Here is a 13,185-nt window from a genome sequence, read left to right on the forward strand (position 1 = left end):
CGGGGCAGCCAGGGAGTTCTGCATGCTGCCCTCACCCCAAGTGCTGCCCGCGCAGCTCCCAGTGGCTAGGAACCACAACCAATGGGAGCTGCAGAGGCGACGCCTGAGGGTGGGGCAGTGTGCTGAGCTGCCTGTCCACGCCTCCATGTAGGAGCCCGGGGTGAATGGGATGGGGACATGCTGTTGATTCTGGGAATTGTTTGAGGTAAGCATTACCCAGAGCCTACACCCCTGATGCCCTCCCGGGCCCCAACCCTCTGCCCCAGCCCTGATTCCCCCTCCGATCCCACCCTGAAGCACCCTTCTACATCCCAAACTCCTCTTCCCTTGCCCCACCCCAGGGCCTTCCCCCCTAGCCAGAGCCAGATTAATTTTTTGTGGGCCTGGTGCCAAACATATTTGTGGGCCCCCATTGGGAAAATAGGGCATGTGATGGGGGGCGGTCTGCAGAGCGAGGAGCCGGTTGGGGGCAATGATGTGCTTTGCAGCAGGAGTGGCCCCACTCAGCCCAGCACAAGGGCATTGTTTACAAACCCACAGGTTCTAGATGCACAATGGCCTTCCCAACCCTGCACTGCTAGCATACCCCTTCCACGCTGCCCCCCTGCCCAGTGCCCTGCCCTTATGCCCAATATTTTATTACACAACTCTACAGTCAAAATAACTGAGTGTTGAAGGATGAAATTTTAGCATGGAAATGACCTTCTTTGAGAAATGCCTTCACTTTTTCCAGGAAAAAAATGGTTTTGTGTGACAGAGCTGAGAAACCTGAATAATGAATATGCACAGCAGTTTGCCAAGCTCATATAGCGAGTAGCTAAATAAGGATTTGTTTCACACATGGTATGTCTGTTGCTAACGCAGCTGGATAGCGAAAAGTCAAGAGGGCTCCTGCAGACTTTATAAGATCCTTACGAGGTTGAGGGAAGGGCTCTGTAGGAACCCTGGCTCTGCTCCTGCAGCTCTAGTAAAGTACTCAGAATCCCTTATCTAAACCCTGTGCATTTTGAATGAAACTGTGAAGTGAGCAGAGAATGAGGCAAGAAGGCCTTAATACAGCATCACTTTACATGTCTGTGTTTTTCAGTGTAGTTTTGCTTTCAGGTAGCTGTTCTCCCTTTGTTTCCCTCTCTTTTAATTGAGGCAGCTTTTATTTGATGCTACGGAAATATATGAAAACAACTACTTTAATATGCCATTTTACTGGGTGTGACTGTGATATGTGCATTTATCAAGGCTGTTGCTCCTATCATTGCAAACTGTTTAGATTGACCTTGATAAGATCAGTCCTCTTAAGAATTCTTTGGCCAATCCACAGTTGAAAAGATCAGCTAAATACTTCACTTCTTGCTAAATTGTGAAATATTAAAGTAATATCTGACAGGGTCAGTTGTATTAATTTAAACAGACTATATGGGCCCAAAGAGTCAAAGATGTTAACATGACCGTGAAAGGGACCAACATTAAATTATCTTAAACAAAGTTACTGGTTTGGTATACAGAGACCATCGCCTGCTTAGTGCCATGGCAAAAATCCATTACAAATCCATTTTAACGTTTTATTAATGATACAGAATAAGGAAAAACAGTTAAAGCATTTGAAATTTAAACTGTTAAGTAGGGCTTTCATTTTACAACATCTCTTCAACCCTTTTCCTTTAGCTGCAGATTGTCCTGCGAAGGAAAAATCTCCTTGTTTAACAGTCCCTCGGGTGGTAATAACTGGTAAAAAAGTGAAGGCATTTCTCAAAGAGGGTCATTTCCACGCTAAAATTTCATCCTTCAGCCCTCAGTTATTTTGACTATAGAGCTGTGTAATAAAATATTGTGCAAAAATATTTATCATTCCCATTTTACTCAGTGTCTTCAACCATTTTTGCTCAAACTTCAAGAAAAAAATCCGTTGTTAACTCAAAAAAGGGAGAATTTTGGCCTGAAAGTTGAAAGCTTCAGACAGTTATGAGCTTCTGAAGAGACTGGGTTAGAATGGAAATGGTTATGGTATCGTAACTATGGCTATTATAGCTGTTTCAATTTCTGTGCCACTCATCATCCTGTCTGGCTTCTGAGAACCCCATGACAAACTCTACTTTTCTGCCAATCATTTTGTGACTAAGGTGAATTTAGTGTCCGATTGTGATCGTTCATATGGTTGAATGAGGGAGGTGAAGGGCACTGGCAGCAATATTATCAAAACCTAGCATAGTCAGCTGTTTTCCAGCTTCCTTTAAGCAAATGACCATGGTTCGTTTTCATACATAATTAAGAAAGAGGGAAGGTGGCAGAGTGATGGAAAGGTAGATGAAGATAACACGTAAAATAATATATCTTGAAGTTGTAAATACCTTGAAATGTGAACATTTCACTTAGGTTTTTGGCCGGGATTACAGAAATTCAGCACACTATGCTGAACATTATTGTAGTTGAAACCTTCACAATTTAGACCCTTGCATATATTTTTGTTTTAGACTTTAACACCAATTTAAAAGGCTGGCTTAATATTTATGTTGACTTCGATTATACTGTGTTTTAACAACTCTGCAGTAAGAATGTTTGCATACATTTTATTCTGGCTAGCAAATATTTCTACCCAGTGATAATTGGCTTCACTGGGACTACAGCTTTTATGGTCAAAATGTTTTGCTTGCTGCATATGTGAGGAAGTAGCATGAGTGTATCATTTGACTGTTGTTGTTGATCAGTTGACTTCTGGCTTGTTATAGAAGACTCTTACAGTGACTTGTGAATTATGGTGCAAATCTGTCTAGCTGTGTAGTAAATTAAATTACTATTCTGCCTTTCGATATGTACTAGTGTTCTCTTGATTTTATTTCCACTAAGATTTTTCAGCTCATTCTGGAACTCATAGAAATTCATGTCTGATAGTGTACTTCATCTATTTTGGGAAGACTCAATTGTCTTTGCTTTTAGTAAGTTCATTAAAATATTTTGCAAAAAATATTGTTGTAGAAAACTTTTAACTTGGCAGGGGTGAATGGAAAGTTGAAAATACTTTGTATCTTATTTGAAAAAAAATAACAGTTGCTTGAAAGTCAGGAAATTTATCAAGTAAAATTCTGACACCAACCTTAATTCTGCTCCTATGCAGCCATTTATTCTCTGCTTACTAGTGGGAAACACACATGAGTTGCCACATGGAAGAAACAAATCTACCTGTTGCATATATGAATTACAAGAATGTGGTATTGAATCATATGCTACAACCAGCATTCACTCTTCTAGGTTATACTATGTACAGAATTTAGTCTTACCTTGTAAGGGTGGATGGGTTATCATGATGTCTAAACTGAATGAGTAGGATACATGGAGTACAATTTTATCACTAACTTCTATTTGGATTTCTGATCAATATTAGTAATCTCAGCAAAGCCTTACCTGTTTTAGAAGATATGGTGTGAGCCCCAGCTCATGTGGTGTGATGAACAGAGGGTAGGATTATTTCTCTGTCACATTGGTAGAAAGTAAGATGATTTCATACTTGAAGCATGGGTTTCTGGTCAGTATCCAGTTGGGTAGGCTGGGTTTCCAAACTGGTATGTAATTTCCTTGGGGTTTGTGGCCTGTACTGGAAAATTTAGATTTGGGAGGGGGTTGGAGAAGAGACAAAGGATAAATTGGTGTTGGAACTTGAAATAAATTTCCTGATTTATGAGAATTTAGGGTTTTTAAACTTTAACAATTTTAGTTTGTTAAAGGGAAATAATCTCATCCTTTTCCTAAATGAACTTTTGTCTAGGCATTTTGTTAGGCCTTTTAAACAAATTTTGAAGACTGCAGAGCAATCTATTTTTATTTTAATGTTTCAGCTAGATTTGTTTATCTAGAAAGTGATATACTGTATATACTTGTTCATAAGCTGAATATTTTTGGTAGAAAAGTGATGCAGCAAAGAGTGGGGGTCAGCTTATAAATGGGCCTACACCAAAATTTGATGATTTTGAACTCTATGGAATCATTGAATTGAATATATAGTACATTGTTGTTTTGTTTACCTGGAGCATCTGCAGGCACAGAGCCCCTCAGTTCCCTGTGGCTGTGGTTCGCCGTTCCCAGCCAATGGGAGCTGAGGGTAAACAAAACGTCCAGACCTGCTAGCGGCTTACCCTGATGGGCCAGGAGCCAAAGTTTGCCAACCCCTGAAATATAGGGTTGGCTTATGAAAGGGTCATACAGTTTTTTCTGTTTTTACCTATCCATCTCGGGGGGTCAGCTTATAAATGAACGGGCTAATGAACGAGTATATATGGTAGTGTAAAGCCAGTAGTGTGCAAAATACAGCTGTTATTCCATAGTTGTGCATCCAGGGATAACTTTTTTATAAGGCAAGGAAATTAAATGCACAAAAATACATAAATGCAAAGTTAAGGCTGAAAATGTAAACACTTGCATATGAAGACATTCAAAAGCTATATTAGTCATATTGCTCATGTGCACCAGTACAGCGGTATTTTAAGTTTAGTGTTTTCAAAGGGGCCTAAGAGAATTACACACTACATTCCTACTGTGTTTCAGTGAGATTGAATGACTAAATGACTGTGAAGTTAACGTGTATCTTTGTCATTTGTGTAGTGAACACTGATAATGTTGCCATTAGGGGGAACGCACTTCTGATTTTCCTGACTTTTGAATTTAAATTCTGAACTTAAACCTGTCATCAATCTATAATTGCATTTAATAGACCCTCTCACAGAATGTAGGCTCTGGGAAGGGAAGAGCGTTCCAGGAGCCTCCTCTCCTTCCCCAGGGCATGCATTATGTCTTGTGATAATTTCAGGCCTTATTCTCAACCCTGGGGTGCATGGCATTTAAAAAACAATGCTGAGAGGAAGTGGGGCCATGTGCAGTCTCTCTCTGAGTTCCTGATACGATTCCACACCACAGCTTACTTGGAACAGTGGGTAGATGTCATCATTTGGCCCAAAGCATGTATAGCCTGATGTCCAAGAGGGGACTGGTCTAGGCTTCACCGTTTTGTCTAGGCTACTGTTTGCTTCCTACGGGGACAGAGAGGGAGCACACAGGGGGAAGTGAGTGAATTTTCTTTGCATGTCTCCTCCTTCTCCCATAAAGGCTTTCACAATTTGGTCCTCAGTGTTTCTTTCCCCCTATTAAAACATACTTAATATGATGTCCCATGTAGAATCTGTGTTGTATTCACTTGTTGTTCAAATAAGCAATTTTTTTCTTATTTTCATCCATATCTGTTGATTCTAGAAAGTTGGAGTGCAACTTTTGTCAGGCTTAAAAGGCAGATTGCTGGTCTGACCTTCAGAATTATAGTAATTTGGCATAATTTTGATTTTTCCATTCTCTTTTCACCTTCCTCTCCAGGACTTCCAAGATTCACTAGCCAGCCAGAATCAACATCTGTCTATAGAGGAAACAGCGTAATTCTGAACTGCGAGGTCAATGCTGATCTGGTACCGTTTGTGAGGTGGGAGCAGGATCGTCAGCCACTCTTTTTGGATGACCGTGTATTCACATTACCAAGTGGAGCTCTAATCATTAGCAATGTTACAGATGGGGATGGAGGACTCTATCGCTGCGTCATTGAAAGTGGTGGGTCGCCCAAATACAGTGATGAAGCAGAGCTTAAAATTCTTCCAGGTACTAATCTATTTTTTAAAAGATTTTTCCCCATCAATTTATCCATTTGCATGCTTGTGTGTTATCTCCTTTAATGATAAGATGAAAGGAAAACAAAATAGGAACACTTACCAGATAGGAGAAAAGGAGATGTGGCAAGCAGCAGTCTGCTGCCAAATAGCAGCTGGGCCTTTAAATGTGACAGAGGTAATGACAGCCCTAAAGCAATCAAGAAAAGTGTGCTAGGAAAGAGTTCCTATAAAACATTCCCAACACTGGAGAGTTTTGTTTGTGAGGAGGCAATTGTAAAGAAAGGGGCTGGTCACTCTTTTGAGGCAAGATGTATAGATAGGCATCTTCAGGTTTGCCAGAATGGAGCCTGGTGTTTTGAAATAGCTATGCTCAAGATTTTCAAAAGTGACTAGTATTTGTGATTATTTTTGGGGAGTGTACCCAATTTGAGGCATTTTTAGAGAGACCTAATTTTTAGGAAATACTGAGCATGCAGCTGCTGAAAATAAGGCCCGTTTAAGATATCTCCAATTGAGCACCCAAAAATGGAGGCACCCAATCTCACTAATCATTTCTGAAAAATCTTGACCATGTTTATCTTTTCACAGATTACCTTTCTATAAAAAAAACTAAGGAGTAACTATGACATCAGCTACTTGCAGTTTCATATATTTAGTGTAATAGAGGACAGCCAACAGCAGTATGACAAGGTGATCTAACAGGAACATAGCGATAAAAACGGGTCAGAAATAAGACATTGATTTGGGTGCCAGGTCCAATCCGTAGCTCTTCTGACCAGTATGAGAGCTTGTTTTACATGGACTTTCCCACTGATTGTGCAGAAGCTTTGACTCTTTCCTTCTAACTTTTTTTGATGATTTAGAGTTCTGTTTCTACTTCCACTTTTTGAATACTTGCCCCAATTAGATCACTTTCAGGCTAGTTAAACTGCCATGGAAAACGTGTAAACCCCATGAATTACAGCTGCTTTTGTGGCCAGAGTGTCAGAACCACACCCTAGTTTTTAACAGGTGTCAAAAGCAGCTGTAGTTCATGAGATTTCTATGTTTTCACTGGCAGTTTAATTAATCTGAAAGTACTCAGAAAATCAGGTTTCTAAGCAGATTTAGTTTCAGTAGCCTTATAAAAATCTTCAGGTTGCCTTGTTGCAGTGACTGGTAGACTTTTTTTCTGTCCTGAGTCTTTTTTTATAGTCTTCAAACCATGATTGAGTTCTTGTTTTAAACTTGCTTTTAAAATATTTCTGAGTATTTACAGGGCCTTCCAGATGAGTGCTAGAGATTTCCAGGTTTGTGATGATTATAAGCAATTTTTGGAATTTTTATCATGATATGTAGCCCTCCTGATCTAGATTATATTATTGCACAAGATACCCACATTAGGGACTACACTTAGTGACTTCTCTTCCCTTGTTTTGGGAAATGTGAAAATGTTGAAAATGAAGTAGCGTGTCTATAGAGAAGGAATTTCAATCTTCTCCTGAATTTAGTGTCTGTCTTTTTGAATGGAAATCAAATTGTCCCATAGAATGTTCTGTGTTCCTATATCTTGGCTGGATAGGTAATTGATGCTCAGTTTGAGATTCACTTGAAAGAAAAACCTATCTCTAATGTTCTTTAGTCTATTCTACCCCACATTGTAAATCTTTTTAATTTCTTTTTTTTTTTAATTGAAAAGTCTTCGAGTCCAGCCCCCTGCCTTCACTAGCAGGACCAAGTACTGATTTTGCCCCAGATCCCTAAATGGCCACCTCAAGGATTGAACTCACAACCCTGGGTTTAGCAAGCCAATGCTCAAACCACTGAGTTATCCCTCCCGCATCCTTCAATGTCTATCACCTGGTCTACACTAGAAAAATTTAAGTGGTTAAAGCTCCGAGAATATTTGTAAAACACCTAGAATGTATTGCATTCACTGAATCAGGAATTGTGGGATAAATATTAAGAGAACATTGTCATTTATATTTTTCAGTGCTAAAGTGGGCCAAAACTTAAACCAATTAAGCATGGTTAGTGTGGATGCACTGAATTATTTGTCCATAAATTTGTTTTGTACTAGTTGACTTTCCAACAATTTAATTCTAGTGTTGACAAGACCTATGTGCGAATATTAAATAATTTAAACTGCATCCACAAGTAAAACCATAACCCACAAGTTCAACAATTTATGAAAACTCAATAATTATGTTAACCAAATTTTTTTTCACAGTTTGGCTTAAAGCATCCACACTACCCTTTAGAAATGCCCCCTCCCAAAAGTTAATTTAATTAACATTTTAGAATCTTGCACCAATATGATAGGCTCACAGGCTGTGTCTACACTTGGAAATTTGATGTCTTTTCGACACCAAGTCATCACTGCTGCTCAGAGCAAGGTTTTGTGACAGTGCTGAAAATTCATTAGTCCTGTTTACAATAGCACCTAGACCCATGCTAGCACTGAGACAGTGGTTTTAGTGCAGAAGAGTGAGCACTGAATTTGTTAGTACAGACAATCCTTTTTATCCCAAAATATTAATACTGTTACTATTAATAGTGGTATTTTAGAAAATATTTATTTTATGGTAGCACCCAAAGACCCCAATCAGTGTTGCTGAGATAGGCATAGTGACAGTTAGACTTAGGGCTTGTCTACATCAGAAAGTTGCAGCGCTGGTGAGGGAGTTACAGCGCTGCAACTTTGAAGGTGTACACATCTGCAGGGCACCACCAGCGCTGCAACTCCCTGTTTGCAGCGCTGGCCGTACTCCCGTTTTGTCTCGGGTGTAGAGGATCCAGCGCTGGTGATCCAGCGCTGGTAATCCAATGTAGACAGTTACCAGCGCTTTTCTTGACCTCCGTGGAAGGAGGAAGCCTCTGGTAATCAAGCTGGTTTCCTTTCCCGGTTTGCTCTCTCGGTCCCGGAGCCACCCAGCAAACCGCAGGGAAGGAGACCTGCTTGCTCGGGGTTCCGGGACCGAGAGAGCAAACCGGGAAAGGAGACCAGCTTCGCCGCGGTTTGCTCTCGCGGTCCCGGAGCCAGCCAGCAAACCGCTGGGAAGGAGACCTGCTTGCTCGGGGTTCCGGGACCGAGAGAGCAAACCGGGAACGCCGCGGTTTGCTCTCTCGGTCCCGGAGCCACCCAGCAAACCGCAGGGAAGGAGACCTGCTTGCTCGGGGTTCCGGGACCGAGAGAGCAAACCGGGAAAGGAAACCAGCTTCGCCGCGGTTTGCTCTCTCGGTCCCGGAACCCCGAGCAAGCAGGTCTCCTTCCCTGCGGTTTGCTGGGTGGCTCCGGAAACGCGAGAGCAAACCGCGGCGTTCCCGGTTTGCTCTCTCGGTCCCGGAACCCCGAGCAAGCAGGTCTCCTTCCCTGTGGTTTGCTGGGTGGCTCCGGGACCGAGAGAGCAAACCGCGGCGTTCCCGGTTTGCTCTCTCGGTCCCGGAACCCCGAGCAAGCAGGTCTCCTTCCCTGCGGTTTGCTGGGTGGCTCCGGGACCGAGAGAGCAAACCGCGGCGTTCCCGGTTTGCTCTCTCGGTCCCGGAACCCCGAGCAAGCAGGTCTCCTTCCCTGCGGTTTGCTGGCTGGCTCCGGGAACGCGAGAGCAAACCGCGGCGAAGCTGGTCTCCTTTCCCGGTTTGCTCTCTCGGTCCCGGAACCCCGAGCAAGCAGGTCTCCTTCCCTGCGGTTTGCTGGCTGGCTCCGGGACCGAGAGAGCAAATCGCGGCGAAGCTGGTTTCCTTTCCCGGTTTGCTCTCTCGTCCCGGAACCCCCTTTGAAGCCGCCCAACAGCGCTGCAGTGTGGCCACATCTAACACCACTTACAGCGCTGGTTGCTGTAAGTGTGGCCACTCTGCAGCGCTGGCCCTATACAGCTGTACTAATACAGCTGTAACAACCAGCGCTGCAAAATTTTAGATGTAGACATGGCCTTAGTCATTGGAGTTGAAGAACACCCTTTATTGAGGTTCCTTTCTGAATAGGAATGTGTTTAAGCAGTGCTTAGATGCTTTTCTGAGTCTGGGCCTCAAATTCAAGTTAATTTTTTTAGGTTTAAACATTCTTTACTTTGGCTCCATTAGTATATGTTTACTTACTGAAATTTTGATTTGTTGTTTTTCCTTCTTAAATTAGTGGCATACAAAACAATACAAATTGTGAGTTTGACTGATTAATCAGTCAGCTTAGTAAGTGACTAAAATATTTTTGTAAAACTCTGAACAGGAGATACTAGTGTTTAGTCAGAAATAATTACTTCATTTAATTTGAAGAGAGTAACTTTTATTGAGAGTAACTCCTAGGTCCATCAATGACAATTAGCCCAGGCTGGACAGGGATGATGTCATTACCTTTTGTTTTCTAGAAGCTGGGAATGGACTGTGGGATTGATCACTTGATGATTACCTGTTCTGTTCATTCCCTCTGGGGCACCTGGCATTGGCCATTGTTGGAAGACAGGATACTGGGCTAGATGGACCTTAGGTCTGACCCAGTATGGCCGTTCTTACGTTCTTATTGAAAGAGATATCGGTTGTCCATCATACTGTTCTGAGCAAGAACTAGCCATCAGTCTCATAATTTTGAGTCAATATAGTTTAAAGGACAATGTTAGTTTCTAATCAGCCAGCACAGATTTCATCACAACGTTTTTTATTTTAACATTTTACGCAGTTCATTTCAGTTTTGTGTCATGTTAATAGCAGAAGCAGGTTTCTACATAACTTTAATTTCGTATAAATGACTAGACATTAGCAGCAAATGCATTTCAGCATTACTTTACACACAGAAAACACATCTCTGCAGTTGTATGCTCTAGGAAAGGAGAAAAGAGTAAGAAAATACTTTTTCCTTGAATTAAAACTCCTTTACAAACCTTTTACATACCTCGGATATATTACTTATGATCAGTACCACTGACCCCCTGTCCATCCATGGTAAACCCTCCATAGCTTTTCTCTGGTTTATAAAACAGCTAACAATAAAACAAACCAAACTAAACATGTAGTGTCTGCATAAATACATTTTGGTATAAACTGTGCGTGTAGAAACTCCTATATTTCATGACTAGCTAGACATGTCCTCCTTATAGTGAGTGGAAAAGCTAAAACATATTGACAACTAGTGCAAAATCTAATTTATATCAGTATTTCAAGCTGCCAGTTTCAGGTCCAAAAGTTCAAACTCATGTTTTTGTAGCAATGCATTTCGTAACTGGCAAAAAACATCAAATGAGAGTAAATTATATAATTCAATATATATGCTTTATTCTCAGCTGTAGTTATTTTTATTAATTTTGTGTGCGCGCCATGGGGGTTGACAAATTTTTAGAAGAGAGAAGTCTGGTTGAAAACTTTCTGCTTTAGGTTTTTCAAGTTTGGAACAAAGAAACTTCTCCTTGCTCCTCCATCCACATAGGCAAAACTCTCTCTCTCAGGAGGAGTCTGCCCAAAAGTCCTAAGTCTTCCTTCCATTTTTTATATAGCAGGACATTGATTCTGAGTTCTGCAATTATTTTCTAATATAGGAATGCAAGGAGAAAGTGTCTGAATTGTGGCACCAGTTTTTCCTAGTCTCCTACATTGGAGTGGGGAACTTTTTTCTATTGAGGGCCACAGACCCACAGGAAAAAATCAGTCGTGGGCCACACACAGCCCCATGGGGCGGGCAGGGCGGGGAGGCTCAGGGTTTCCCCCAGGCTCTGGGGTGGGGCCATAAATGAGGGGTTCAGAGTGCATGACGGGCCTCCAGGCTAGGGCCAAGGGGTTTTGAGTGTGGGAGCGGGCTCAGGGCTGGGCAGGGGGTTGAGGTGGGAGTCTGGGCTGTGGGAGGACATTGGGGTGTGGGAGAGGACTCAGGATTCGGGCCGGAGGTTGGGGTGCAGCGGGTGTGAGTGGTGCGGGCTCCGGCCAGGCACCACTTACCTCAGGTGGCTCCCAGCTGCTCCTGGAAGTGGCCATGATGTGGCCAAGCGGCTCTGTGTGGTGTGCGCTGCCCGCACCCGCGGTTCCTGGCCAGTGAGAGGTGTGGTGGCAGCGCCTGCAGGCAGGGGTGGGCACAGGCGTACTCAGAGCTTCCCTGATCGCCCTTGTGCCTAGGGGCCACAGGGGCAGCCTACCGGCTTGACACCCCAGCTTCCCCCCACAGCAGGACAAGCCAGTGCTCGCAGCTCTAGCCCCGCAGGATGGGGTGCTGAGGCTCAGGGCTTCAGGCCCGCAGCTTAGACTTGCCATGCGCCGGATGAAATTAAGCAGACAGCCAGCTCTGGCCCATGGGCCGGAGGTTCTCCACCCCTGCTCTACATAATCATTCAGACCTCTCACCAGCATCAGCACCTAGAACTTGAAAAGCCTTGATGCAGGCCTTTTCAAAGTTCCCACCTAGTTGGTTTTATAATTATTGTTGGTATACTGCAGGAGTGCCTATTGGCTGCAGGCAGGATTTGGAGCCCTACTGTACATGTTGTATGCGCACTATATGAAAAGATAGCCCCTGCCCCAAATACACTATTATATACACAAACATACAACACTAAGAATATGATTACAAATAAAACATAGTGCGCAGGGCTCACCAGATGAAATGATAAATGTGATGAGCAATGGTCTTAGTACAGTAGCTGCCTAGACATTGTTGAGTGTGTCTTTTGGTGTCATGACAAAGGTGAATTTTGAGGAGGGATTGGAGAGAAGACAACATAGTGGCTATGCAGATTTTTACAGGGAATTCCTCTCATAATGGATGACATAAGAAAAATGCAAAGATGTTTGAGGGAAAATTGGAGTGATGGGTGATAAACCTTGGCAATGTTCGCAGAGTAGAGATAGGAGTTGATAGCTCAGAAGTATAAAAGAGATGATAGGTAGGTGAAACTTTGAATGTCTTTAATTGTGAAGACAAGTAGTTTTTATTTGATGCAGTGTGTGTGAAAGGAGGAATTAGAGTGATGGTTCTTGGTGCGATTAGAGTGATGAGCCCAGGAATATGATCTTTGCAGTAGCATTTTGAATAGATTTGAGGGTTTGTCCAATTTTAGAGATTGTCTGTCAACTAGCTTCCTTTTTTGTAGTGGATGAGACATAAATGCGCACACAGGTTTTATGTGAGTGTAACATAAATACTCTCAAAAGGCTGTGCCTGATTTCCTGGTGCTTGAAAGGCTGGTATTGGCAGGAGAAGACTGGTAACTGAAGTGGTAGAAATGGTGTTAGTTTCTAGGAAATCAGTTACTTCCAGTGGATATTAAGGTTCTGTGTTAAAATTACGTACTGTGGTAGGGACAAGGTAGACAAACCAAAGTTCTGTTCCATCCTAATGATACTGGAATTCTTCCAGGATAGGGTCAAAAGGGCACCCTCAGTGGGTAAGCTTCAGCTCTGGGTAATAGCAGCATCTTTTTTCTAGGGTTGCATTGTGGGTCACTGAAGATCTGTCTACACTGTGAAAAAAGACCTGCAACAGTGAGTCTCAGAGCCTGGATCAACTGACTCGAGCTCACAGGGCTCATGTTGTGGAACTAAAAATAACAGTGAAGATATTTAGGCTTTGGCTGGAGCACGGGCTCTGAAA

General features: G+C 42.6%; 1 protein-coding gene across 10 annotated transcripts in view; it reads left to right on the forward strand.

Moving 5' to 3' along the window:
• Nucleotides 1-13,185, forward strand: part of NEO1 (neogenin 1) — a 559,154-nt gene that overhangs the window by 261,265 nt on the left and 284,704 nt on the right. For all 10 annotated transcript variants that reach the window (XM_030577723.1, XM_030577731.1, XM_030577724.1 and 7 more), the window contains exon 3: nucleotides 5,353-5,628. In XM_030577723.1, coding sequence (XP_030433583.1) covers nucleotides 5,353-5,628 — 276 coding nt within the window. The remainder of the gene's footprint in view (nucleotides 1-5,352; nucleotides 5,629-13,185) is intronic.

The sequence above is a fragment of the Gopherus evgoodei genome, chromosome 10 (assembly GCF_007399415.2).
Source record: "Gopherus evgoodei ecotype Sinaloan lineage chromosome 10, rGopEvg1_v1.p, whole genome shotgun sequence".
NCBI lineage: Eukaryota > Metazoa > Chordata > Testudines > Testudinidae > Gopherus > Gopherus evgoodei.